The sequence below is a fragment of the Drosophila pseudoobscura genome, chromosome 3, assembly GCF_009870125.1.
Source record: "Drosophila pseudoobscura strain MV-25-SWS-2005 chromosome 3, UCI_Dpse_MV25, whole genome shotgun sequence".
Lineage (NCBI taxonomy): Eukaryota > Metazoa > Arthropoda > Insecta > Diptera > Drosophilidae > Drosophila > Drosophila pseudoobscura.
In genome coordinates, this window is record NC_046680.1 from 17,610,598 (window position 1) to 17,635,782 (window position 25,185).

The following is a 25,185-nucleotide window of genomic DNA, read 5'->3' on the forward strand; positions in this document are numbered from 1 at the left end:
TCCCACTCGGGGACCCCACTCCTCTTCGGGTGTGCAAATATTGAAACTCATATTTGAACACATTAACGAGGAGGCCAGGGGAGGAGGGCAGGGCAGAGCATGGCAGAGCGAGACTTGGCTGGCTTTCCTCTGGGTCCTCTATGACATGTTCCAGTCACAGGCTGCCACACGGCCATTCAACCTGGGCTTTCAACAACAATGTCGTCTATGTTCCCGCAACACACACACACACACACACATACACGGACAATGCATTAGGCACTGCCACGCCCATGCCCATTCCCATTGCCATTCCCGTGGCAATGCCATTGTGACCATAATAAGCAAAGCTCTGTAGTCCTTTGTTTTGGTTCCAATACATATACAATACTCTTACATACACACTCTTATATACTTGGTACAGCCTGTTGTTGCAACCTCTAATTGTTCTCACTCCCACTCTCTCTTTCCGCTTGCAGCTGCACCCGCCTCGATCGAGATCAAAGGTTACGCCCATAATTCCAAGGTGGAGGTGCGTGAGAATCAGGACCTGCAGCTCAAGTGCATTGTGGCCAATGCAAAGCCGGCGGCTCAAATTGTCTGGTATCGCGGCAATGTGGAATACAAGCCAGGTTAGTACTACTCCCCGATGGTGTACCCACGGGGACAACTAATAGAATGTGTCACCGCCAGAAATGCGAAAGACTGGACTCCGCGGCAAGGGCTGCGGCTCTACCTTTAGACCCGCTACTCAGTAAAAAAAGATATATATTTTATAAGTAATCGCACCGGAAGCCGCATCGGAGCCGATGATAGCCGATTATCAGGTAGATAATATATATCTTAAATCTTAAAGATATATTCCTACGGTTTTCCCTCTACCACGCAGTTTCTAAGAATAAGGGATTATGCTTAAAAATAAGTGGAAAATGAAATTTAATCGGACAACAACAATGGCATTGTTCCGGATGCTAATTTCGCACCGAACACGGAAAACAAGGGGCGGGATTATATGTGTGGCGTGGGAGGGGGCAACTTCTATTAGCGCGGGCAGGGATATAGAATATGGAATACAGAATACGAAATTTGTAAATGGGTTTTTGGGGCATGTCCTGCCCCTTTCTCCACCCTCTCCGCCATCTGTTAGGTATAAGTGCGGATGAACCGGATTCCCCGTGAAGGTGGGGCAAATGCTGTCAGGCTGTCAACCGCTCGGCCATGCCACATGTGGAGGCGATGAGGGTAGGGTCTGACAGGGGCAGAGAGTCAGGGAAATGGACGTTGACTTTCGGCTTGATGACGGTGCTTAAATAATAATTTTATACTCCAACAAAGCGTCGACTGTCGATGTTTTGCCCTTATCTGCTGTGCGGCTCTGCGGCTGTGCAGCTGTACGGCTGTGCGGCTCAGTGGCATGGGGATACCCGTGTTTTTCTGCCTTGTCATTTAGCCGCTGCCGGGCAGTTGGCAAATTGGAAAACAGAGAGCCTGGCTGCCTCGGAAAATATGGAAAAATGCAAATGTCAGCATGGCTGAAGGATCCGCCGCCGACGCCACCGACGCCACCAGTGTTTGGGGCACCATCACACGGCGTTTAGCCGCCGCCTTCACGACTTTTAATTTTCATAATGATTATGGGTATGTGGCCCCCTACATGTGGTTGATGCCCCTTTTTGCGGGTGGCTGGAGGCGGAGGTGGAGGCGGAGGTGGAGGCCAGGGGCGACTGTCATTTGGCGACTAACGAAATCATTTTAGCACAACTGGCGCGTTAAAAACGCTCCAAAATGTGAAGCGTAGACAACGATGGCCGCCATAAGAGGATGATGATGATGATGGAATTTTCTTCTTCTTTTTTTTTTGGGCAAAACATATAAAAAACAAAGGGCCCGGACAAAACAACAACAAAATAAAAGAAGAAAATTCGCAAAACGGCGTTAAAATGTAGGAAAATCCGCAAGGAAATGTGGGCAGCGGAAGGAAGCCGAGGAAGCTGCATGATGAATTATGTTTATGACGCAATATGTTGCGGCAGGCAGGCAGACAGGCAGGAAGGCAGGATCTCCAACCGGACCGGACCGTACTGAACCCGAGTCCTGCAACAGGACTCCATTCTCCCGCTACGCAAACGAGGGTTTACGACAATGGGCAGTTTTGTACGGTGGGGGGTTCTGGTTCTTGTATCATTTGCAAGCTGTCAGAGAATGGTGGGTCATGTGCCTCTGGGTGGGTGGGTGTGCGTGTGTGTGTGTGGCAGGGAGACGCGTAAATGGCGGTTAATGTGGGCAGACGGCCATCTTTGTGGTGATTACCCCCAGACAGGGGCACGGACAGTGGCACATCCACGACGATAGTTTGGTTGGGGACACACTCATTTTTGAGGGCCAATATTTTCCAGCTCAGATGCGGCCCACATTCACAATTTATAACTGAAATGAAAAAAATGATGTCAGAAATATTGTATGTACTCGTATGTTAAGCCGCAAACCCAAAGGGGGGCAGCCCTGATGATGATCTGTGACTTAAAAATTGTCTCTTGTGTCTTGTGCTTGCAGAAAAACGCGACGATCTGGTGGAGGAAGCCATACCGAAACGTTGGACAACTACGTCCAGCCTGAAGCTGAAGCCGGGACCCGATGATGACTACACGGAGTACACGTGCCAGGCCAAGCACAAGGCCCTCTCCCCGGACATGCCCATGCGTGCCACCGTGCAACTGTCCGTGTTGTGTGAGTAGCCGCCACAGCTTCCGCATCTAACGATTTTAGTGGGGTTGGAGTGGAGTCCTGGAGTGTCCTGGGGTTGCGACCTCATTAGCTGTCTCGATTTGAGATACAATTGAACAAACGTGCATGCCTATGTTTGTGTGTGTGTGTGTGTGTGTGTGTGGCAGCGGCAGGCTGTGCTCCATGGTGATTTTTTGCTCCACCTCGGGCCTGACGCGGACACGGACACGGACACGGTACCCCATGCGGCTGCCATTTTGCCATCAAGGCCGCTAATTGCGCAATTGGCACGCGTATTAATTAGTTTTTAAATTCTAATGTGCCTCACAGCTGTGCCACAGCACGGCACACATACACACACACACAATCTCACGCATTGTGGGGCTGCCAGGAGTTCTCTTATTGATTGTTGCCTCCACCTGCACAGCCCGCCCAAACGTACATTCAAATTAATTATGTTTTGTTATTTATGCATAGCCAGCTGGCAAATGGCAAATGGCACTGCTGACCCCCCCCCCCCCCCCCCCCCATTCCACTCCTGCCATCCTTTCGGCCGTTTCGAATGTGCCTCGTGCCTCCGTGCGTCGCACGTTGTAATTGGAGGGGGGAAAAAAACCCCGGAAAGAAATCGCTTCACGCTATCTGCATCGGCCGGTGGAGTGGGGGCGCAGGGTGCACAGCGGAGCTTTATATTCTCTCTCTCTCTCTCTCTCGTTTTGGGCCTTAATTATGCCGCTATTATTGCATCTCTCGGACCGGTCTGGTTTGGTCTGGTCTGGTGTGGTCTGCTTTCCTTGCTACCCATCCTTCCTGTCCTTCCCTTCCGTCCTGCAATATTTCAAGTGATTTTAATTTAATTTTCCGCTGCATAACTGCATCTGCCCCATGTGTCCGCCTCTACGCGGCTGTGTAGTTGTGTGGCAGCTTATATGCCTCACCTGATTGCTGCTGCTGCTGTTTGGGCTTCTGCTGTTGATTCAACACGGTTGACCGCCTGTCAAATTCTGATAAAGGACACCTGTAGCGAAAAATATGTATTAAGAGAATTGTGCGGAAAGCTGATTGCCATTTTCCGTAAACCGCCGGATAAGAGCTGGCAGTTTTGGGAAAATATTCGACCCCACGGAGCGTATTGATAACGGAATTTATCTACATAGAATTTCCCCGTGACACACACAAATTTCCCTTCGGCCAGATACAGCCTGCTGCTCCCTCCAACTTGTCCGTCCGTCCCCCTGTCGGTGTCCCTGTATTACTGCACTGTTTTGCGGCATTTTACACTATTATTAACCGCCCAGCGTGACGCCCCCACTACAAGTGAAATTACAGACGCCCCCCAGAACAAAGAAAAAACCACAGAGAAAAAGACCACCATTCAATGGCCGAAGCTTTTGATGCTCTTACGCAAAGAGTGATTTCTTCGAGTCTCAATGCGAGCCCCCGGCAGATTGCAATCAGATAAATTCAACACATGCGAATCTAGGGAGAAATCTGCATGTGCACGACTGCAGAGGCGAGAGACGCCGAAGAGCAAACAATGAAAAGTTGTTTGCTCTTTCAAGCAACTCAACTCCAAGAAACGAAGTCGAGCAAAAGGGAATCGGAAGATCAGGCGAGCGACGGTCCGAATGCAAAAAGCAAAGCCATTGCTGTATTCGTAGGCAGCTGCGGTTTAGGCTATGCATGCGAGAGCTTTACAGTTAGTTTTCGGACGGCAATAACAACACAATTGTGAGCATAAAAATAGGTGCTTCAGCATGCAAGTACTATGATGTACATATGAATAGGAGGGAGAGTATGAAAACTATTCAAGTATATTCGGATTGTTGGATTATTTTCGAGGCTCCGTTTTGCCAAAATCTTCCACAAATCGTAGTACTCTTTTATAAAGAGTAAAATATAAACGAGGGAAATCGGAATATAATGCATATGACCGCACAAGCGGATTACATGCAAACACAGCAATTAAAAATTGCACACAAATTCTGTTCTCTCTCGCCTCTGACCACATTTTGCTTTTTACATTTGGTGTAAATTGAATTTATTTGCGGGACAGCAGCAGCAGCAGCAGTTGCAATTTAATATGCCAACTGTAAACACAGCAATCCATTTCGATTTCGATTTCAATTTTGTAGATCCCCCTGGGCCGCCCTATATCGAGGGCTATTCGCAGGGCGACACACTGAGGCGTGGCCAGAGCGTGGAGCTTATGTGCCGCAGTCGCGGTGGCAATCCGCCCGCCCAGCTCATTTGGTACAAGAACGGATCCCAGATACGCATGGCCTACAGGTGAGTAGCAGGAATTCCCTGCGATGTAGATATCTATATATGTGGTATGTACGTAAATCCCCCCTCTCCTAGAACCGCTGGCCGATTGTCGGAGAATATATATGCGTTTACCGCTGAGGCTGGCGATAACAAGGCCCGCTTCCGTTGCGAGGCGAGCAACGTAATGTCGCAGACGCCGCTCAAGGCGGAAGTGGATCTCTCTGTTTTGTGTAAGTAGAGACCCGCGTAACGCTGTAATGGAGCCATCAAAGGATGTCGTCTCCTGCAGGCGGCTACGGGGCTAAATGCCTAATTGCACATGGGGCTCGGCTCATATTTATACGCACAGAAAACGCGAAGCGAGGCGGGGGAGGCAATCAAATACCAGGGGATCGTGTACACAGGATATCTGATAGTTCACAGGCTCTCAAAGCTCCCCACCCCACTCTTCATGCATATTTGTACAGACCGACAGGAAAGGAGGACTCGCCTGTGTATATGTATGTGTGTGTGTGTCTGTCAACAGCCTGGGATGACTGCAACATCCTCTAAATTCCACAAGAGCCCAAGCCCAAGACCCCGTACAGCATTTTGGCACGCGACACACACACACACACACACACAAAGAGAGGCAGGCAGGAGAGGTGGATGGATGACTGAAATAAGCCTGGCAACAGCCTGCACCACTCCGCTCCGTTCCGCTGTTGCTTTCTTTTGCAATTAAGCTTAAGTTTGCACTTTGAAAGCCTCTCTCTCCCTCTCTCTCTGTCTCCCTTCGCCACTTGGCTTTGTCAAATCAAGCAATGCAAATTCTTTTCAAGTGCCAAATAGCGTTGGCAACCCTGGCTGCTCCAGCAGCTTGTTAGAGTTACAACAATTGCAATCAGGCGACACAAAGCCAGGCAATGGGTAGAGTGGGGTGGTGGGGTGGTGGGAAGACGCGTTGCCAAAGTCGTTAGCGACACTTCGGACAGACAAAAGTCTCTCCAACCCATGCATGCATTTGCATGCCCCGTCCTCAAGCACATATGCATCTGCATCTTCTTCCTGCTGCTGCTACTGCTGCTACTTCTGCTTATGCATATGTATGCGCGTGTGTGTGAGTGCTTTCTAACATGTAAATGAATGAGGAGACTGAACACCGAAGACTGGAGGCACTTGGGGGCCCAAGCAACCGCTCAACGGGTGCCGCGATATTCAAATCTCAAGTATCTCCGGCAGTCGCCACTGAAATTGGCATCTTTTACCTGAAGAACAGGGTCTTTAAGCACATGCGGCATGCGGCATGTGGCATATGGCATATGGCATATGTGTGTGCTTCGCTTATCAACGCTACCCTTCTTTAAGTGGCCAACTCGAGGGAAGCGAAAACTTGTCCAGTTTCTGGTTATGCGCATACCAATCAGAGTGTGGAAGCAGGTCAGGCCTCCCCCATCTTGCCCCAATAAGTATGCCACATTTGGTGGCAGAGATCCGGTAGCCAGCATCAGATAGCGGATGGCTCACTTCTGGCTTCTAGCGCACACACACGCATTATTTATGTATAACGAATGTGGCACACAACTCCTCGACAAAACAACAAAAAACCGAAGACGTGGCAGCAAGACACACACATTCGGCATCAGCAATCCTGCTGCCACACCTCCCACTAGCGTCCCCCAGCCCACACGATATCTCTGTCTAGAATGAAGATGTATGGAGCATCGCGGACTGACGAAGGATGCGAGAAGTTAAGAATTCATAATGTTTATTTATATGCGGAACATCTATCGAGAGTCCAGGAGGAACCTCCCCACCATCTCTCTCTTTGAAGACAACGAACGGCAAACGCTGCGTATGCGTAATATATGCACTTATCCATCAAGAGCGGAGGCAGCAGCAGATGCTGCAGCTGGCACTTCTCCATTTCGAGACTGGCATTAGGTAATAGCTGCTCGACGCAAACCGGCGCGGCACAGCAGGGTAGGGACACGGAAACACTCCCGCAGTACGGACGGACGGAAGGACGGACACCTGTCAGTCACTCAGTCATAATTTGCATACAGGAGAAGTAGCAGCAGCCGCAGCAGCAGCAATCTCCCTGCCCCTTCAAAAGCTATTAGAGAAACAGCAAAGAAAGGCTTAGTGGTACGAAAGTAACGAAGAGTTGCATACCCTTAATATTTAATACAGAGATAAAGATATAGAGATACTGGGCCTGACCTCAAAAGATATACAAAAAATGGGCTGGGAAGAGGTCTGTCTGTGCAGCACCAGAGTTAGTTGTCTCCGAAGAGGCACTGAAAACATCCTTATAGTTAGGTTCATAATACCCTGAGGAAGTATAGAGAGAGCACTAAGGGGCGTCTGATTTGCCAAGGATACTCTCCATAAGTAGAAGTGTCTGAGGCAGCGCTTCTGTGGCACATCTACTTGTGAAATATTTATGCGACGCGTTGTGGAAGCCTTCTTCATTATCCCATTCTCCCATCCCACACACACACACAGTTGCACCCACCCATGTCACCGTGATGGGACCCACAGAGGCGCGCGTCGGCGATATTGTGCCACTAACATGCACCACAGCGCCATCGAATCCACCCGCTGAGATCAAATGGATGGTGGGCGGACGGCAGGTGCGCAACACCACCTTCAGCAAGACTATCAGCCCCGAAGGTAAGTGGCAACAGCTGGCCCCCCTGTTCTCATATAACCATTTATCTACATCTCTGTATCTGTATCTGTCTCTGTCGTTGTCGCTGTCGCCCTCTGTCATTGCAGGCGGCTGGACGAGCACCTCCAACATCACCGCCATCGTGGAGCCCCATAAACGGTCCCTGGTCGTCATCTGCCACGGCCTCAATATGCAGCTGACGGAAAACGTGGTTTCCACCCACACGATCAATGTTCTGTGTAAGTCCCCCCACAAAAATCCCCAGCTTACAGCCAAAACTATCTGCATTTCTAGTCGCTGTTGCTGTTATTGTTGTTTTGTCCTGTTTAATGCCTTTCAACAGGATGAAATCAGATTGTGTTTTCCCCACACTTCACTTTTATTCGTGTAACTTATTTGGCGTAAACTTTTCTTTCGTTTAGTTTTTCTTTTTTGCTATTTTGAGTTTTGTTTCGATTTTTTGCAATGACATCAGAGCATCCGCAATATTCCGAGTTTCCGCTCTGCTTGTCCGACTCGACACGGCAGCTGATGAAAATGACCCAGGAGGTGAAGCAGGCCGCCGATCTGGAGGCCAGCAAGAAGAAGAAGGCGGTCAGGAAGGCGGTGAAGGCGCAGCATGTGCCGCATGAATTGGCCATGCACAAGAAGATGTGGAGAACGCACAGGGAGCGGGTGAAGAATGCCATTAGCAAGCTGGACGCAGAGCCGCCCACGTTCCAGGCCGCCCGCGTCACCGGCATCAACGGACTGCGGGACGAGGCGTATGTGTTCATGAACCGCACCAAACAGAATATCCAGCTGCTGGTGGAGATATCGCGCATCATGCGCACCCACGGCGCCGTCAATCCCTTCCGCTACGAGAAGGTGTACGCCATGTCTGGCCTTCCGGTGGCCATTGCCAATTTGGAGCGTCTGGAGCGCGAGAACAAGGATCTTGGCAAGCGCCTGCTGGACGTGCATAGCATTGTGGACACGGGCCTCGGCACGGAGATGCCGCGCGGCCATAAGCGTAAGAAAATCGAAGAGATACCGCTGCAACTTCCGGTGGAGGCGCTGGCCAAGTACAAGGACTTTGAGATCAAACTGCCGGAAACGGATGCGGAACGCAAGCGCCTCTTCCGGCCACGCATCTACCTAGACATGTACCTGAAGGATGCCCGACCGCTGGGCAGGATCGTGGTGCAGCTGTACACGGAGGCCGCCCCCCTCGTGGTCCTCCAGATAGTTCGCTCCTGCATGTGCAATCAGCCCAGCAAGTTCCTCGTGAGGCGTCTCTTTCCCAATCTCTGGCTAGAGGCGGAACTCCAGCTCACGGAGGACTCGCTGCTCCATCAGCCGATCGAGTACGACGCCAAGGTCATGGATCATGGCCAATACCATCATGTGCTGTCCTTCAGCAAAACGCACTGCTCGGGCTTTCCCGAGCGCCTGTCCTTTACCATATCCTTCAAGCCGCTCACGGTCGTAAATGGCACGCGCGTGGGGTTCGGACGCATTGTCAAGGGCAGCAAAATCTGTGAGTGCATCCAGAGCTACGGCACCAAGAACGGGAAGCTCAGCCGTGGTCTCCTCTTCACCAGCTGTGGGCTGCTTTAGGGCTGACTTTCGGGATCCCCCCAAACTCTCTCTGTGTATGTCTTTCGCTCGTGTCGCTCTCTTTACGAAATCGTTTGTATAATAAATCCTTCAAGTGCACACACAAACATAGACACTCTTCATGCTTCGAAGGACACAAATAAAGGTCCAATTAGATGACAGGCCCCAAACCTGACACGGCCGTCGCCACGCAACAAATGCAAGTGTCCTGCGACTCCATTATCCAATGTTCGATGTCAATCTTTATTTGGCTCAATTATGTGCGGCATTTGTAAAGGAAAACATACGGAAAAGAGATAGAAAATACGAGATGGAGTGAGGGATCGGAGGGTACCTGGAATGAGCGGGGTGAGTGGGGAGTGGTACAGCGCTTATGGGCGGGGGGTGACGTGGCTTATTAATAATTGCGATTTCTAGTTTCGGCTTATCCAGTCAGCCAGTCATCCGAGTCCAGTCCCCCGCCCCGTGCCGTTGCTGGTCCCCGGCACAGCCTTTGTGAGCGCTCTCGGCCCTCCTGCAGCGCTAATTAATTTCACTGGCCAACATCACAGAGTGGCAGCAAGAAAGAGAGGGAGAGATTTACATTTATTGCCCATTCCCATACACAAAAGCACTGTGAAAATGACTAACAGGCCCCGAAGGTAATGAGCAAAGGACCCCATGGCCGAGCCTGTCCTGCCTCGGACAGCGGACTCACAAGGCACATTCAAGGACGCCTTGAGGATGCGGACACCCTGCAGATATTTGTACTTTATGCGCGGCAAATTAAATAATTTTAATTTTTATTGTTTGGCCGCTTGGCAGACCCCCCCCCCCCCCCCCCCCTTCAGCTTCAAGCACAAGCAGGACACAGCGGTGGTTCCTGGGCGCCTAGTCCTTTGCTCTTGTTGTAGGCCATAATTTCCTGGCCTCGTGGCCAAGTTTTTCTTTTTGCGCGGACGGGGGTGTAGCCACAATTTGTTCGTTCCACCACATTCTGCTCTTTTGTTTGGCTTTTTGTCGCTGTCTCTCTTTCGGCGGCAGCAAACGTTTTTCTTATGTCACTTTTTTTTTGTGTTTGTCTTCTGCAGATCCTCCCGCACCGCCATTAATTTCCGGCTATATAGAGGGACAAATTATCCCGGCTGGCTCTGTGCAAAAACTCCTTTGCGTTTCATCAGGCGGCAATCCGTTGGCGACGCTCACGTGGTACAAAAACGACAAGAGGGTGAGTGTTTTCCCTTTGTTTTCCCCCCTTTTACTGCAGCACACAAATATACACCCACACACGGACCAGTCGCAGCAGCACGAAAGCACTATCAACACCAGGCCACAGCAAACATCCGCAAAACAATAATGGCGCTTTTGTTGACCATTTCCGCTTCCGCTTTATGGGCTTAAAGTGCTAATGAGGCCACCCTGCGACCGCGCCACATTCTATCTGTGGGCCCCTGGGCTCTTTGTACGGTTCTGTATGCCAGCAGAACCACGGCATCCATTGGGGGTTTCACACCTTCCATCTCTATCTCTATCTGTATCCAATGAAAGCGGGGCACAAACTATCAGGGCAAACTATCATGGTGTACGTATGTAGTTATCAGATACAAAGCGAAATAGAAAAAAAGAGAGAGTAGCATGATGGATAGAGGAAGGAGAGAAAAAGTCGAACCTTTAAATGCAGTCTGTTTCTAATACATAATATATGTGAATCGATTTTGTATTAATCCAATCTTTATTCTTATCTAATGAGAATTGTAACCAAATAGCTAATCCTGTAGGCTCCATCAAAGATTGAAGCTCGAGTTAAGCATCAATGTGCCGCGTCATGCACAGGACATGTATTTGTACCAATACCGAAATCTGTAAGCTTTGGTCGGTTTTTTGGTAGCCTAACGAAATAAATCGATTTCCATGAGAATAATCGATTATTTCCACCTCAAACTGTGGCCTTAAGTGCTCTGTACTCATATTTAATGAGAAAAATCATTTCAATGTGCTGTGACTGGTTAAATCTTTATCAAAAATCGTTACACTTTTCATATCTTGTTATCATAGCTATCATGTCTGCCCCAAGCGCAGAGCATATCCTTTCAAAGCACCAGCTGCTACTGCTGCTGTCGCATACTTTTGTATACTTTTGTGTGCGGCAGTTGCAGGTGCGGCTTCCTGTTATTGTAAGCCGCCCTTGGGGATTCATCTGTGCCCAGTGTCCTGCTGTTTGCTGCTCTCGCAGACCACAGCCACAGATAAGATTGTATTTTAGCCACAAAATGGAAAATGCATTCCCCAAAGAGAGACTCTGCCGTACCTGTACCGTTTTGCCCGTTATGTCCGATTTGCAGATCAATTCCGTAATACGCGCGGCAGACAAGTCCGTTTCGGCGGAAATCACCATCCTGGCGAATGTGACGGACAATCAGGCGCAGTACCGATGTGAGGCCTCCAACAGCGCCACAGAAATTCCGCTCTTTCAGTCGACCACGCTAAGCGTTCATTGTGAGTAGATTGTGGGGCTCCCATGCCCAATCCATTATGCCGCTCCTATTATTATTCCTGTCTCCATATCCATCCCCTCTTGCAGTTGCCCCCGAGACGGTCAAAATACGCATTGAACCGGAAGAGCTGCGACCTGGCATGCAGGCGGCCATCATCTGTGACTCCAGCTCCAGCAATCCGCCTGCAAAGCTGTCCTGGTGGAAGGATGGCATACCCATTGAAGGTATGTACGATGCGCTGTGTACTATGGCGATTTTGGCAATTGGAAGTTTGCCCATCCGCCACGGACTTGGCGGCGCCTATAATGCACTTTCCACTCCCTGTCTGTCTGTTTTTGCTGCTTCTGCTGCCGCTGTGAGGCGTTGCCACGAGACAGCATCCGGTTCGCTTGCCAGTCACTAAAATTACGCCCATTTCTGTTCGCTTCTCGGTTGTAACAATGCGCCCTGTGCCCTTTGACCTGTGCCCGTGCTCTATCTGCCCATCCACCGACACACAGGCATTAATAACACGTCCAAGCCGGGCCTCTGGGGCGGCACAGTATCCACACTGGAGTTCAGGGTAAACATCACACAGGAAATGAACGGCGTGGTCTACACTTGCCAGAGCGCCAACGAGGCGTTGCAGCGGAGCGTCCACGAGGCCGTCAGCCTGGATGTCCTGTGTAAGTTCGCTAATTAAGCAATTAGATGAGAGCGAGATCCAAATCTGACCCTCCCCCTAGATCGACCCAAGTTCGTGCCGCCGCCCTCATCGACAGCCGTCGGCGTGGAGGGCGAGTCGCTGCAGGTGGCGCTCCAGACGAAGGCCAATCCGACGGCGGTGGAGTACAAGTGGACCAAAGATGGAGCCACGATCCCGCAGGGCGGCGAGCACCGCATCTTTGCGGACGGCGGCAGTCTCAATTTCTCGCGCCTCCATCGCGACGATGCGGGGGTCTACTCCTGCAGCGCCAGCAATACGCAGGGCAAGGCCATGCTGAACATCACCGTGGTGGTGGAATGTGAGTTGTCCGGCTCTCCAACGAGCGATTGGGGATTCCCCTCAATAATCGCGCTCTCCATTGTACCAACAGATGGCACCAGCATCAAGACGGTGTCGGAGAACATCATCGTGAATCCCGGCGAGGAGGCGATGCTCTCGTGCAGCGTCGAGGGCAAGCCGCTCACCGAGGAGCATGTCAAGTGGGAGCGCGTGGGCTACGACATGACCGTCAAGACATCGACGACCTTTGCCAACGGCACCTCCTACCTGCACCTCAAGGATGCCCAGCGCGAGGATGTGGGCAATTTTCGTTGTGTGGCCGACAATCGCGTGGCCAATCCCACCAACCGCGATGTCCTGCTCGTGGTCAAGTGTAAGTAGTGGTCGAATCAATGCCACCGGGTGCACTTTTCACTCCCCCCCTCAATCTTGCGTTGCAGTCGCACCGGAGATTACCAAGTCACCGACCATGATGCGGGCGGCCAGCGGCACGGGGGAGCGGGGCAGGCTGCCGTGCCGTGCCCAGGCATCGCCAAAGCCGCAGTTCATCTGGCGGCAGGACAAGAAGGATCTGCCCATCAATCGCACCTACAAGTACGAGGTGGAAGAGCGAAAGATAGACTCCCTGACCTACGAGTCCACCCTCATCGTCGACAAGGTGGCCCCCGCCGACTATGGGGCCTACGAGTGCATTGCCCGCAACGAGCTGGGCGAGACCATCGAGACGGTGCGACTGGAAATCACCTCCCAGCCGGATCCACCGCTCAGCCTCAACATACTGAATGTGACCCATGATGCCGTCACTGTGGCCTGGACGCCTGGCTTCGATGGCGGTCTAAAGGCCTCCTATCGTGTGCGCTATAGGTCTGTGCCCAAATGAAATTGCACTCTACTCTGCATACCATCCATTCCGCATGCTGCAACTGCAACTGCAACTGCAACGGAAACGGCCACTGCAACAACATCTCATTTCTCATTTGCAGAATCGTCGACCGAGAGCAGTACAAGTACATTGATGGGCTGCCGAATAGCCACAAACTGACCATCGCAGGACTACGCATGGATACGCTCTATCTGTTCTCGGTGATGGCATGGAACGAGCTCGGCCAGAGCGCCTACCTGCCGGACCTGACGCGGGCCCAAACCAAAGGTAAGCGCCGCCCCACTGGGACTACGAGGAGTGCTATTCAAATTAGCCGCGAGTCCTGTGCTCGAAGTCCTGTCCTGATGCTGACATTGATTTATGCAAGTCCGCCATTCGGCTTTTATGGCAGCTGATTTTCGCTGGCTCTAGGCTCTAGGAATAGGCCACCGCACGGTTATCCCATGGTTTAGGTCCGGTCTGTTGTCATGAAATGGTTCACCAGATTCAGCCGAGGAATCAATTAGGTATCCCACAAGGGAGATAGTCAGCAATCAGCCTAATTAGTTGCCAGGAAGCATACATATTTATGTGTTAGCCCCTGGAATTGTGTTATCTGAGAATGACAATAGGATGCCACAGAACTCCCCTAATTTGATTGAAATGTGAATAGATGCTGGCCGTCTAACATGTAAAACCAGAAGGAACCAACAAACCAATATACAAGTTAGAACTATCGCAAGCTTAAAGCCAAGCCAGGCCACTTTATAATATATCTGCCATAGTAAAGAAATATGGATGGTAAATATCAGCAATCAACTTGCTGAAAAAACAAACATGCTTGATCGATCAAAGCTGAGCTGATGTCAGCGAGCTTTTTAAGCTTTCAGCATGCACCGCTGCAGTGTGTTTGTTTTTTCAGAGCTCCGATTTTAGCAACAGTAGGCGCGAGCCCTAAGTTCGCGATGAGTCAGTGGAAACAGAAAGCAACCGAAATATACAGAGAGCTAGAGCGCGAGAGCGAACGAAAGCTGCTGCCAGCAGAAAGCGAGCGAAAAGGGCGAGGTAAACAGACGAAAAGAACGATACAGATTAGACTGCTTAGATACGTACATATGTACATAATATGTATATAATATGTACCTCTGAATGAAAGGAAGTTCTTAGAATCAAATGAATACAGTTCTTAGAATGAGCTCAAAGGGACCTCACAGAATGGAACATTATCCCACCCGTATAGTCGTAGGGACTCGTGATTCTTTGCCTTGCTATTTTTTGCCATTATTCCCGCATTGCACTCAACGAACGATCTCCATTTAACCCATTTGCTGCACTTAATTGTAATCTACAACAACAACAACGACGACAACATCCGATGGTCACCGCTGGAAACTGGAAAATGGACATCAACGAGCAGAGGCGCCACCGCCCTCACAGCCAGCATCCTCGTTGGGTGGCGGGCCACCTACCACCAGTCAGACCCCATTGGGCGGTACATCGGCCATGCTGCTGGTCGGAGTCGGTGCCGGCATTGTTGTTGTGCTGCTCAACGTGTTTGTCATCGGCTGTTGTCTGCACAAACGGAACGAGAAGCGGCTCAAACGTGGTATGCGGATGAACAGAGGAGTAGCCTGCTCCTTGCTGCTGTTGTTGCTGTTTTTTCTGTTCTGGAGGATAGGGTTAGGGAAAATTAGAATTTATAATAGCCGCGACCCGATGCCGCTCCTTTGTCGGTGCACGGGCACTCCTTTTAATTTTGTGGGCGTTGCCCGGGATGCGTACACGTGCGCCCCCTCGTGGTCAAACGTTGGCCCGGCCATTGCGATGACGATGGCGATGGCGTCGCTAATTTCATTTGCCATCACATGTACGAAAGAGGATGGGGGGGGCATCTACTACGTGATTTGCGTCACTCGTGGACTTCTTTATTTGATTTCGCTGCCGCTGCCGCTGCGTGCGCCTCGCCATGGCAACCAGATCCCAAATCCGAGATGCGGGAAATGGAAGTCCGATGGGCATCCATTTGAAACCATGTACGATGTCGCATTCATTTCTTTTTTTATTCCCTTTCATATACTATTATATTTTTCTCTTTTATTTACTTTTTTTGTTTTCTGTATTACAATTTTTCATTTTGTATTTATTTATTGTTTTATTTTATTTTTGCAAGCATCTCTTTTATTTGTTTTTTGTACTTTTGATTATTTTCATGGTTTTTTGTTTGGTCCCAAGGACTTGAACTGATGCCAGCGGAGTTAACCGAGAACTCGGCGACGGGAAATATACCGAACCTGGTCATAATTGGCATCTCTCTGGCGGCCTTTGGGTTTCTTCTGGTGAACGCCGCACTGGTTGCCTGGTTCTTTGTGCACCAGCGTCGCAAGAAAGGTTCGTTTCATTCCTTTTTCTTATATAATTTGTGTTATTTATATATGTATTTGCTGTTGCCTGTTGTTGCCTCTTGATTATATTATATTCCGTTTAATTTGGGTTCCTACGAGAGAGAGAGAGACAAAGAGAGAGGAGAGGCACTTGCCACTTGGGCTTGGCTGAAACATCATCCATGCCATGTTGCAGCTTCCCCGGCAGACGGCAGCAGTTCCGTGACACCGCCGGATGCGGATGAGATGGGAATGCGAGCGCGTTGTGCAGCTTCCGATGGCCGACTAAGGATACGCAGATATGCATGCACTAAACAATTTCCTGCACACAATCCTTTCTGCTGAGGGTCAAAGGGATAAGGCGGCTCATACCCGCTCATACCGCCGCATATGCCAGAGAGAAGTCTTGTAATTTCCGTGGGGGAAACCATGGCCGAGAGCGTGGCAAGAAGTCTGCTCTGCTTTGCCCTGCTTCTTCGAACAGACAACGCAAGACAAGAATATAATGATGACAGAAAATAATGATGCATCCTGGTCCCCCAGACAGACAAGGAAAGGAGGTTTGAACAGTAGCTTAGACCGAAGAAGTTCCTTGCCACTCCACTGTTTCAATCCGGGAGCAAGACAAATGTGCATCGTTTTCTTAGCTGAATGCACAATCTTTCGGAAATCAGATTGCTTTCTCTGCAGACAGCAGGAAAGACAGACAGAGAAAGAGTGAGCGGTGGGGCAGAGACCATACAGCAAGGAGCACGTGTCGACAAGTGTTGGACATGTTTGCCTAGTCTTGAGTTGAGGATTGTTTATTAATATGAAATTATATTTCAAGCGGGCCAATGCCAATCCCTTAAAGCAGAGGCACACACCAAATTCGACCCAATTCCTTGGCTGATGTGGCATGCCTGGCGTATACGCGATATGCCAGGCTACGAACCGGTAAGACGTGCCGCATGCCAGCACGCAACATCGCTAACCAAATTATTTCCCCAGCCAGAAAGGGGCAAGACGCACAAAGAATGAGGCAACATTATGCACATGCACGTGTTCGTTTAGTATACATATGTGTGCGTTGCAGCTGCAAATGAAAGTCCTTTCCACCAAAATTTTGTTAGTTTTTGTGTGTCTTTCCCGCTTGAGAAAAGATACATACATACATACATATTTGTCACCCCCAAAGACATAGAGTTTATGCAAACGTTTGACTTTTAGTCAAACTTTTGATTCATTAAGTGGGGAGAGAGGAGTGGTACAGAGGGGTGGCATGCCCCAACCCGAAATAGACTTAATCGTAGGCAGCAGTGGAAAATGTGGGCCAACAATTTTTTGACATTTACAAACGAATAGGCAACGCACGAGAGAGAGTGCTGCAGTTGCAGCTGAGGCTGCAGGGCATAAATAAGATATTTTCCCTAAGAATCCCCAAGCACAGCACAGCCCAGCTCTTCTTCTCCCGCTCAGACGAGGACCAGTCCCAGGCATAGACTCCATTATTTCTGTCTTTCATTTCCAGTAGCGTCAGTGTGTGTGTGGCACAATGGAAATGTTGCTGCTGCAGCTGCTGAGGGGCACGAATGCACACTCCCGACAATCCACAGAAAAGTAAAATTCATATTTCACAAATGCTACAAAAACAAAACATGAAAGGAACTAGCCGAGGCTTTAGATGCCCTTTAAGGGTATCCAAAGAATTAAAAGTGGAAGAAAAAGACACATTCGACTCTGTTTTTGTTTCGTTTTCTTTTCGATCACTCTCAGCTTTTGCGTAAGCCTGTGTGTGCTTGTGCTTGAGAGAAAAGCTCTGCAAAGAGATAAAGCTGGTTTGATCGAGCGGCTTGTGTCTCTCTCTCGCTCAGACACACATGCATCTGTTTAAGTTGTTGTTGTGAGACGAGACACATTCGGGTGTGCGCTCGGCCCAGTCAGCCGAAAGAGAGTGCACTTGTTCGTGCATGCTTGGTTTTTTCTCGTCTACTTTATCAGTGTGCACTATCAGTCGACTCTGTAAGCTCTGAAATATAATAATAATCCTACTGATGTAAGGGTATACAAACGGAGGGGGTTTCTCCTCCCAACAAACATTTTTGTGACAATGCACGAAGAGTGGAGTAGTGGCGCTCAACCCCTAGGCAGAGCCCAGATCCCACAACCCTCTCTCTCTCGCTGTCTCTCTCAAAAGCCGATAACTGACAATGCCCAAAAGGATTTTTTTTACTTTTCCCTGTTCCAGTTTTGTCATATTTTTTGTATATTCTGTGGAGCTGTCAGAGAGAAAACTGTTGGTGCGTTGGCCAGCCAGCCAGCCATCGGGTGTGGGCGGCAAAGGCAAGGTCTTTCGTTGAGAATATTTCTCTTTGCATATTTCAATGTATTATTCGCTGGCGAAAAACTTGACTGGTGTTTGCATCCCCTTGGATGTGCATTTTTAATGTGCATTCGTGCTTTTGTGTCGAAAATTCATCCTCCTACTCCAGCTCCAGCAACGGCTCTTCTTTGGTCCAATCTCATCTCATCTGGGGGGCGGCCTCAGGCCATCTCCAAACGACCAAACGACCAAACGACTGACCGCAATGGCTGCCTAGGCTAAGAAGCCTTTCACTGTACTTGTCGCTCTCTCTTCCATCTCTCTCACTCTCTCTCGTCGTGTCCCGATAAACTATGCCAAAAGTCTGCGGTTGGCAGCTGGTCCAGTGGTCCGGTCATCGACCACTGCCACCGCGCCATGGCCGCCGCGAACAAGTGAACACACGCTGCCACACTGCCACACAGCCACAGCCCCCCAATCGGAGTTAGTGTCGGTGTCGGTGTCAGTGTCGGTGCCGCTGCCGGTGCCCACTGCCACATATTTCATTTTCGTATGTGCTGGACCCTGATCCTGAGCCTGAGCATGAGCCTGGCCCATCCTGAACAGCGTCATTTCTAATGTTTATGGCCATTCGCGGGGCCTCTCAAATCTATAGGCATCTGCACTGGCAGAAACGGGAGGTTCTAAGATTATTTAGCTAGACGTGTCCCTCAGTGTGGTTTCTGGAGGGTGCAAAAAAAGGGCCCTCTTCAGTGCAGAATGCTGACCTATATTTTGGGAAAAAATTCAGAATGAAAGATGCTCGTCAGACCCGGAATATGTGCAAGCCAAGCCTCTTTGGTGTGCCTATTCCTGCCTGGTGTAAGCTAATCAAACTAAAAAATTGTCCGAGTACTCGAATTTCCACACAGCTTCGAGTTCGAGTATTATCTTTGGGAAAACTCACTTTCTTTTAGGGTTTTTGGCTGCGCAAAAAGGTAAAAAGCCCCATTTGGCGGAGAGTGTCGGTTGAGTGGCGCAAAAATAAAATTGCAAACAACCCGATCCGTGGATTTTGAGAGTTTGGGAAAGTGTGCGACACTTTTACGACTTGGCGAGTCGAAACTTTTATGCCAACGTTGCTCCTAGCGATAAGGCATCCCTCAGCCCCAACTTCGAAACTCTATTCAATCCGATGGACCGCCCCAAAGTCCAGCACTGGAAAGCACTTGACTTTGACACTCTTTAAACAATTGACGGGGGGGGGGGGCTTGGGGAGCGGAAGTGGAAGTGGGTTTGGGGCGTGCGTAAGAGAGAGAGAGGGAGAGCTGTGACATCGAATCTGAAGAGATAAGCGCTCGGGCCGAGAGCAGAGCAAAAGCACAAGCAGAAGCAGAGGGCTGGGTCAGCAATGTCGAAAAGTTTGCCGCTTAGGACATTGTCCGTGGACACCTTCTGCACGGAGGAGCCACCTCCACCGCCACCTTCAAGGCGGCATTCTCCATTCCATCCATTCGAGGAGGGAAATCATAAATTTCTGAAGAGCAGAGACAAAAGCAAGAAATAACTCAAGTCGATTGCAATGCACTCTGCCATTCAAATGACCGAATGGAAAATGGCAGAAGAGGAAAAACAGCGAATAATAGAAGTTTCTGCGAGGACTTCTGGCGACTGCTGGCGACTGCTTCCAAGGACGAACACGAGATTAAATGAAAAGACCTTCAAAGCAGACGTTTTCCTGCCGCTGACGGCGGCGTCATTAGCAACCACAGGATCTTCCGTAAGCCGTGGCCCACACACACATACAAAAACAGTGCAACAACAAGTGCAAAATATGTAATCTCTATGCGGGCGGTGTGCAGCGGGCCAGTGTTGCCAGACGCTGATGCGGAGGCGGATTATTTGGCACATCTGTGCGCGCCGTTTTACCAATGTGCTGGGCCGTTTGTCCTCCCAGAGGATTTGCAGAGGTCTGCCCACATCTGTCTGTCCGTCTGTCACATCTGGGATTTACCTGTAAAGAGGACCTATCAGCCAGTGTATACTCGCGGGGAGGTACATCCTCAATCGTTCGACGGCTTCAAGAATTATGATAGCAAATATTCTTGCTAGTGCTTAGCTTCCGTAAAGAACAAAGTTTTGTAACCCATAAACGAATAGAGCAACTCCTTACAGGGTATCCGCCTGGTCGTATGCCTACAGTTACTACAGTATTTATATTCAAAAAGGGAGCTTAGCAACCATTCGGCTTTTGTTGTTTTATGTTGTTGATTCTTTATATCTCTGTCTCTCTCTCTCACTCACCTTCTCTCTGGGGCCAAGGTAAGCGGTTTTTTGGCTTTAATTGCATTAATTGATTAAAGCCAGGTCTATTGTTTTTCCCTTCCCTTCAGGAAACCGCACATTTCACCATCATAAATAAAATACACAAAAATACATATGTATGTATTTATACATATGTCGGTTTTAAATGGTCATTTGTCAGCATTCAGTTTGAAGTTTCAACCGTTATTGGTTTTCCTTTATACAGAGAAAGCAAAGAGTGAGTTCCTCCCTGGTGTTGCTCTCTCGCGGTTGAGAGAAGGACGGAGAGAGATGCTCAGTTGCGCTTCGGCTATGTTCGGCTACCTTCCTCTCTCTCGGCTCTTCTGGGATCGGTACCGAGATAAAGCTAAATATTATTATAAAGAATAAAGGTCATCAAAGTAACGGATATACAAGAAAATACTACTCGTATGTACACACAGGGAACCGAAGATCATCTATATTAACATCTGCGGTAGGCAAGGATTCTATATCTTTTAATACATAAATAATTTCTCCCAAAACGAATCGACCGTTTAGTAGGTTTCAGAATAGGCTATTAAGTATTTTTCAATTTTTCCTTCCCATTTTTTAATCGGGACTTTAGTATTTTTTTATGAACAATATCCAAACAACCCATACAAAACCCATACATATTGATTTTCATCAGTACCCGCTAGTAGTATTTAATGTATATTACACCTAAAGGCGGTATAGTTAGACGATTCTTTATGCAACAGATCTTTGAAGGAAAAACTTGTTAGCTTCTGAAGATAAGCCTTATCCACTATAAACAATCCACAAGCAATATCAATACCGACTATAGCTACTACAGCACGAAGGGTATTCGTCAAAAGTTTTTTCCCGCAGATAGTTTTCCTGCGGCATATAGTTTTTCCTTTGTTATACATTTCCATATACTCGTATATGTATGTATGTATGTACATTTGTACATAATTCAATGCAGGCAAACGTTGTTAAAATCATAAAAAATGCAGATGAAAGCCGCCAACAAACAACCAAAAACGGGTAACTGGAGAGGGGGAAAACAGCTCTTTGGAAAATGCGATATGTGCATGTACATATGTGCAAATGTCATGGGATTTGGTAAACTGAAACACAACTGAAAAAAAACACTGAACAAAAAAAGCGAAACGAATTTCATTTTCAATTTGTTAAATATTTATTACACTCGTGCAACACACGTGTAGCCGAAATGGCTCTCCTCTCTGTGGTGCCTAGTGCTCTCAAATTAACAAAATACCTAAAACAATTCCGGACGAGATGGGCCTAATAGTCCCCGAATGTCACGTAAACGGAAAAGGGAGAAGGGAGAACGTGTCCCCTCTCCCTCGCGCCGGAGAATGTATTATTAAGAAACCATTTGGCTATAATCTTTGCCTGGAATGGCCAGGACAACGACAACGATGATGCTGATTATGGCGATAGGCGACAGAGTAGTGCCCATTTACCTATCGGCAGCACAGTGGGGCCTCTCCCTTACATTGGGGCATGTAGTATGGGGCACACGTGTCAATGGCTTTTTCTCGGAATTGAAAAACAGCAGGAACAGCAAACAACAGTAACAATGGCAGTTTCCAAATGAAAATTGTTAATAATATTTACTATATCATATGAATTTCTTACAACTCTTTTTCATATCCTGCAACGCTGTAATGGAATGGAACAACAACAACACAATCTGTGGCATGTGGCACACACAAACACACACAAAAATTGTTAATCATTGCGGAAATTGTGTCATAAATGATTTAATTGGAAATTTACTCTTTTCGTCGAAATGCCGCCTGGATCTCATTACGATGTTATTTTTTTGGCCCACTCGCTCTTTTTATTATACCCTTCATCTCTGTTCTCATTTCTGTCTCTCTCTCTCATCGAACTGCAACGAAATGCACAACAAATGTGAATAATTTAAAACAATGCCCGCACTCCATGCTTGCACCACACCCGCCCCCACCACCCCATCAATCCCTGTCCCACGGCACTGCTCCCATTAACCCGATTGAACCCCCTTTAAACCACTCTCATCCCCTCGACTCGTCTGGTTCAATGGCATTCTTGGCTATTTGCATTTGATTTGCATTGCCTGGAACCAACATACAATTGGCCCCAACGCCACCTCAAAACTCCATCGCCTTTCAATTGGACCTGGACTCTGGACCTGGACCTGGACCCGGCTCTGGCTCTGTCTCTGTCTCTGGACGGTGTTCCACCTTTGCTTTTGTTACCTCCATTGCTCCATGATGTCGTTCCCAATCATCAATTTTCGGAATGTCACTGCCAATTACACCTTTTCAATATTTGTGCACTGCCGCCGCCGCCGTCGCCGTCGCCGCCGCCATCAACGGTTGAACTTTTTGCTTCACGTTTTTTCCAACCTTTTTTCGTCCGAATTTTTGCTGCTGGCAGTGTCGGAAACTACAAATCAACCAGGAAAAACGGCAACCATCGAGATGTACGCGCCCAGCTCGTATAATGACACCGTCACCGGCGAGACGCTGTCCAGCGTTTCGGAGAAGAGCGAGTCCTACTCGAATGAGGGCGGCAGCCAGCCGGAATATATTGTGAGTACACCACCGGAGTCCCCTCCACCGTATACATATATATAGACCCAGACCCAGCCCACAAAACTATTTTTTAGTTCCATTTTTTCCAACGGGCGGGGGGAGGGAGGGGATGCATGAATATGCAATTTGTGAATGGAACAAAAAAAAGGGGAAAAGCAAAAAATGAAAAAGAATTCTGTCATTTTTAGGCAGTTTCTCCATGATGCCGAAATGGATGTCCTGCTGAGAGGCAGGAGCGTGCCTTAAAAGGGGTTAAAGGAGTGCCATCTTTCGAGTTGGTTGCGCCACTGGCTTTTAAGCTATTACCAATGCTCGAGATGAAAGATTCAAGGACCAACGGCAGGAAGTGGCAGGCCAGAGAGCCAGAGAGCCAGAGAAAGAGAGCCCAGCGAGCCGGAAACGGAAGCGGCATGCCTCGACGTCGTCGGCGCTAAGACGTCGTGATTAATTACGCGACGCTGATGATGATGATAATGATGAGCCCCCCGAGAGTGGACCAACTCCGTGAAGAACCAGACAACGACGCAGCTTTCGGCTGCTCCAAACAAATCGTTTCAAATTATTAAAATCATTTATTATCGCCCGTAATCTTGCAGCGGCAGGAAAACCGCAGAAACTGCCTCGAAAACCCACCGCCAAAAGCTAAAGCAAAAGAGCTTGAGACTGGGGGTCTGGCGGAATGGCGGAATGGGGGTCTACGATTTGGGCCCTATTTGGCGCCTGAAAAGTATGCAAACTGCGTTAACTGCGACCGCGCGTGTTATAAATCAGACAGATCCCGGCCGAATGCCATGCCCGATCCCTGAGTATCCTCCGCCGTCGTCCTTGCTGCTGTCCCGTGTGTCGCCGCTGTCATTGCGGCTGTCAATTACGGGCCAACGACTTTCAACGCCTTTTTGCCCAGAAACTAAATGCCACAAGGCAAAATGTGTGGAGTAATTACGGGGCATTACTCAAACGGGGAATGGGAATATAATATATCTATATACCACACATACAATACATCTCTCACACTCTATATTTCTCTTCTCTCTCGCTCTCTCTCTCTCTGTTCAGGATGAGGCACGCAAGAAGGCTGCATCAACATATCTGGTGGAGGGTGCGGATATGCCACCGCCCAGATATCAAAAGGATGGCACCCTGCCAGTATTATATCCGAACAATATTGGTAAGTCAATGGAAATACCGCCAGCGAAAAAAAATACGCTGTAGATAATTAACTTTTGAGCAAAACAAAGTTCGTGAGTTGTGCACATCAATGCAGAGCCCCTGACCCCTGACCCCTCCAACCACCCCCCGCTCATTCCGACCGACCACTCGTTTCCGCTTGATTTTTATGCCATGATTGCAGCGCAATCAAAGCAAATGTAAGAGAGTGAAAAAAGGGGCAGGATGGGAGCGGCGATGGCCAGATGCCCTTTGCCGAAGTATTGAAAAATAGCAGGAATCAAAGGATCCAGTTCTTAGAACTCCTCCATATACATAGGAGACATGCACTGAGAGAAAAAAGGGCATGGTAACAAGAAACATACCCATATATCTCTTAAATATTCGGTTTTTAAATATAAATGTATTTAAAAGTCTTTTTAATGTGGTAAATATGAAAGGCTTAATCTTAAAATAAAATATATTTTATATTTAATATATTAAATATATTTAATAGAAATTTGTGCAAAAGTTGAATGTCAATCGGAGCCGTAGCTCCTTTTTCTTCAGTTTTAAGCTCGAAGGACGCATGGACTGCATTCCGAGGATCCGAAATATATATTTCTTGGGTGTTACCTTCAGCCAAAGCGCACAACTTTTTGAAAGGGTATCCGTCTGAAACGAAAATCGCAAAAACTGAATAGGATGAAATACCAAAATACCAAAAAAAATACAGATAAATAAACCGAAACCGAAACAGGACCGAGGAATCGAAGAAAGAGTTGGGCCAGAGTGTGCTGGGTGGGGAGGGGGATGGGAAGGGGGGTATGATGAAAATTCAATTTCAGCACAGCATCTCCATCTTAATTGTAATTGAGCAGCAAAGTTTTTGTCAGAGTCTTGATTTTCAATTGATGTATGCCTCTTCTCTCTCTCTC

At 48.6% G+C, this 25,185-nt stretch overlaps 2 protein-coding genes across 6 annotated transcripts in view; both read left to right on the forward strand.

Annotated features, from left to right (window-relative positions):
* Positions 1-25,185, forward strand: part of sns (sticks and stones) — a 62,583-nt gene that overhangs the window by 23,740 nt on the left and 13,658 nt on the right. Inside the window, exons 3-20 of one of the 5 annotated variants that reach the window (XM_004444329.3) lie at positions 459-611; positions 2,533-2,706; positions 4,839-4,992; positions 5,065-5,201; positions 7,459-7,626; positions 7,732-7,863; positions 10,294-10,430; positions 11,545-11,698; positions 11,784-11,921; positions 12,198-12,362; positions 12,423-12,701; positions 12,774-13,055; positions 13,123-13,546; positions 13,666-13,832; positions 14,962-15,150; positions 15,777-15,932; positions 22,944-23,098; positions 24,158-24,269. In XM_004444329.3, the coding sequence (XP_004444386.2) occupies positions 459-611; positions 2,533-2,706; positions 4,839-4,992; positions 5,065-5,201; positions 7,459-7,626; positions 7,732-7,863; positions 10,294-10,430; positions 11,545-11,698; positions 11,784-11,921; positions 12,198-12,362; positions 12,423-12,701; positions 12,774-13,055; positions 13,123-13,546; positions 13,666-13,832; positions 14,962-15,150; positions 15,777-15,932; positions 22,944-23,098; positions 24,158-24,269 (3,276 nt within the window). Of the gene's footprint in view, positions 1-458; positions 612-2,532; positions 2,707-4,838; positions 4,993-5,064; positions 5,202-7,458; positions 7,627-7,731; positions 7,864-10,293; positions 10,431-11,544; positions 11,699-11,783; positions 11,922-12,197; positions 12,363-12,422; positions 12,702-12,773; positions 13,056-13,122; positions 13,547-13,665; positions 13,833-14,961; positions 15,151-15,776; positions 15,933-22,943; positions 23,099-23,289; positions 24,109-24,157; positions 24,270-25,185 lie in introns of those variants that run through there. The other 4 variants (XM_001361499.4, XM_033378420.1, XM_004444330.3 and 1 more) reach the window with 4 other exon arrangements.
* On the forward strand, positions 7,991-9,330 carry LOC4805076 (uncharacterized). The gene has a single exon (XM_003736915.3). It carries the CDS (start codon positions 8,090-8,092, stop codon positions 9,221-9,223), a length of 1,134 nt encoding a protein of 377 aa, XP_003736963.2. The 5' UTR covers positions 7,991-8,089; the 3' UTR covers positions 9,224-9,330.

Bases quoted from the DNA above. Each gene is read 5' to 3' on its own strand.
- LOC4805076 (XM_003736915.3), top strand. From the start codon at position 8,090: ATGACATCAGAGCATCCGCAATATTCCGAGTTTCCGCTCTGCTTGTCC.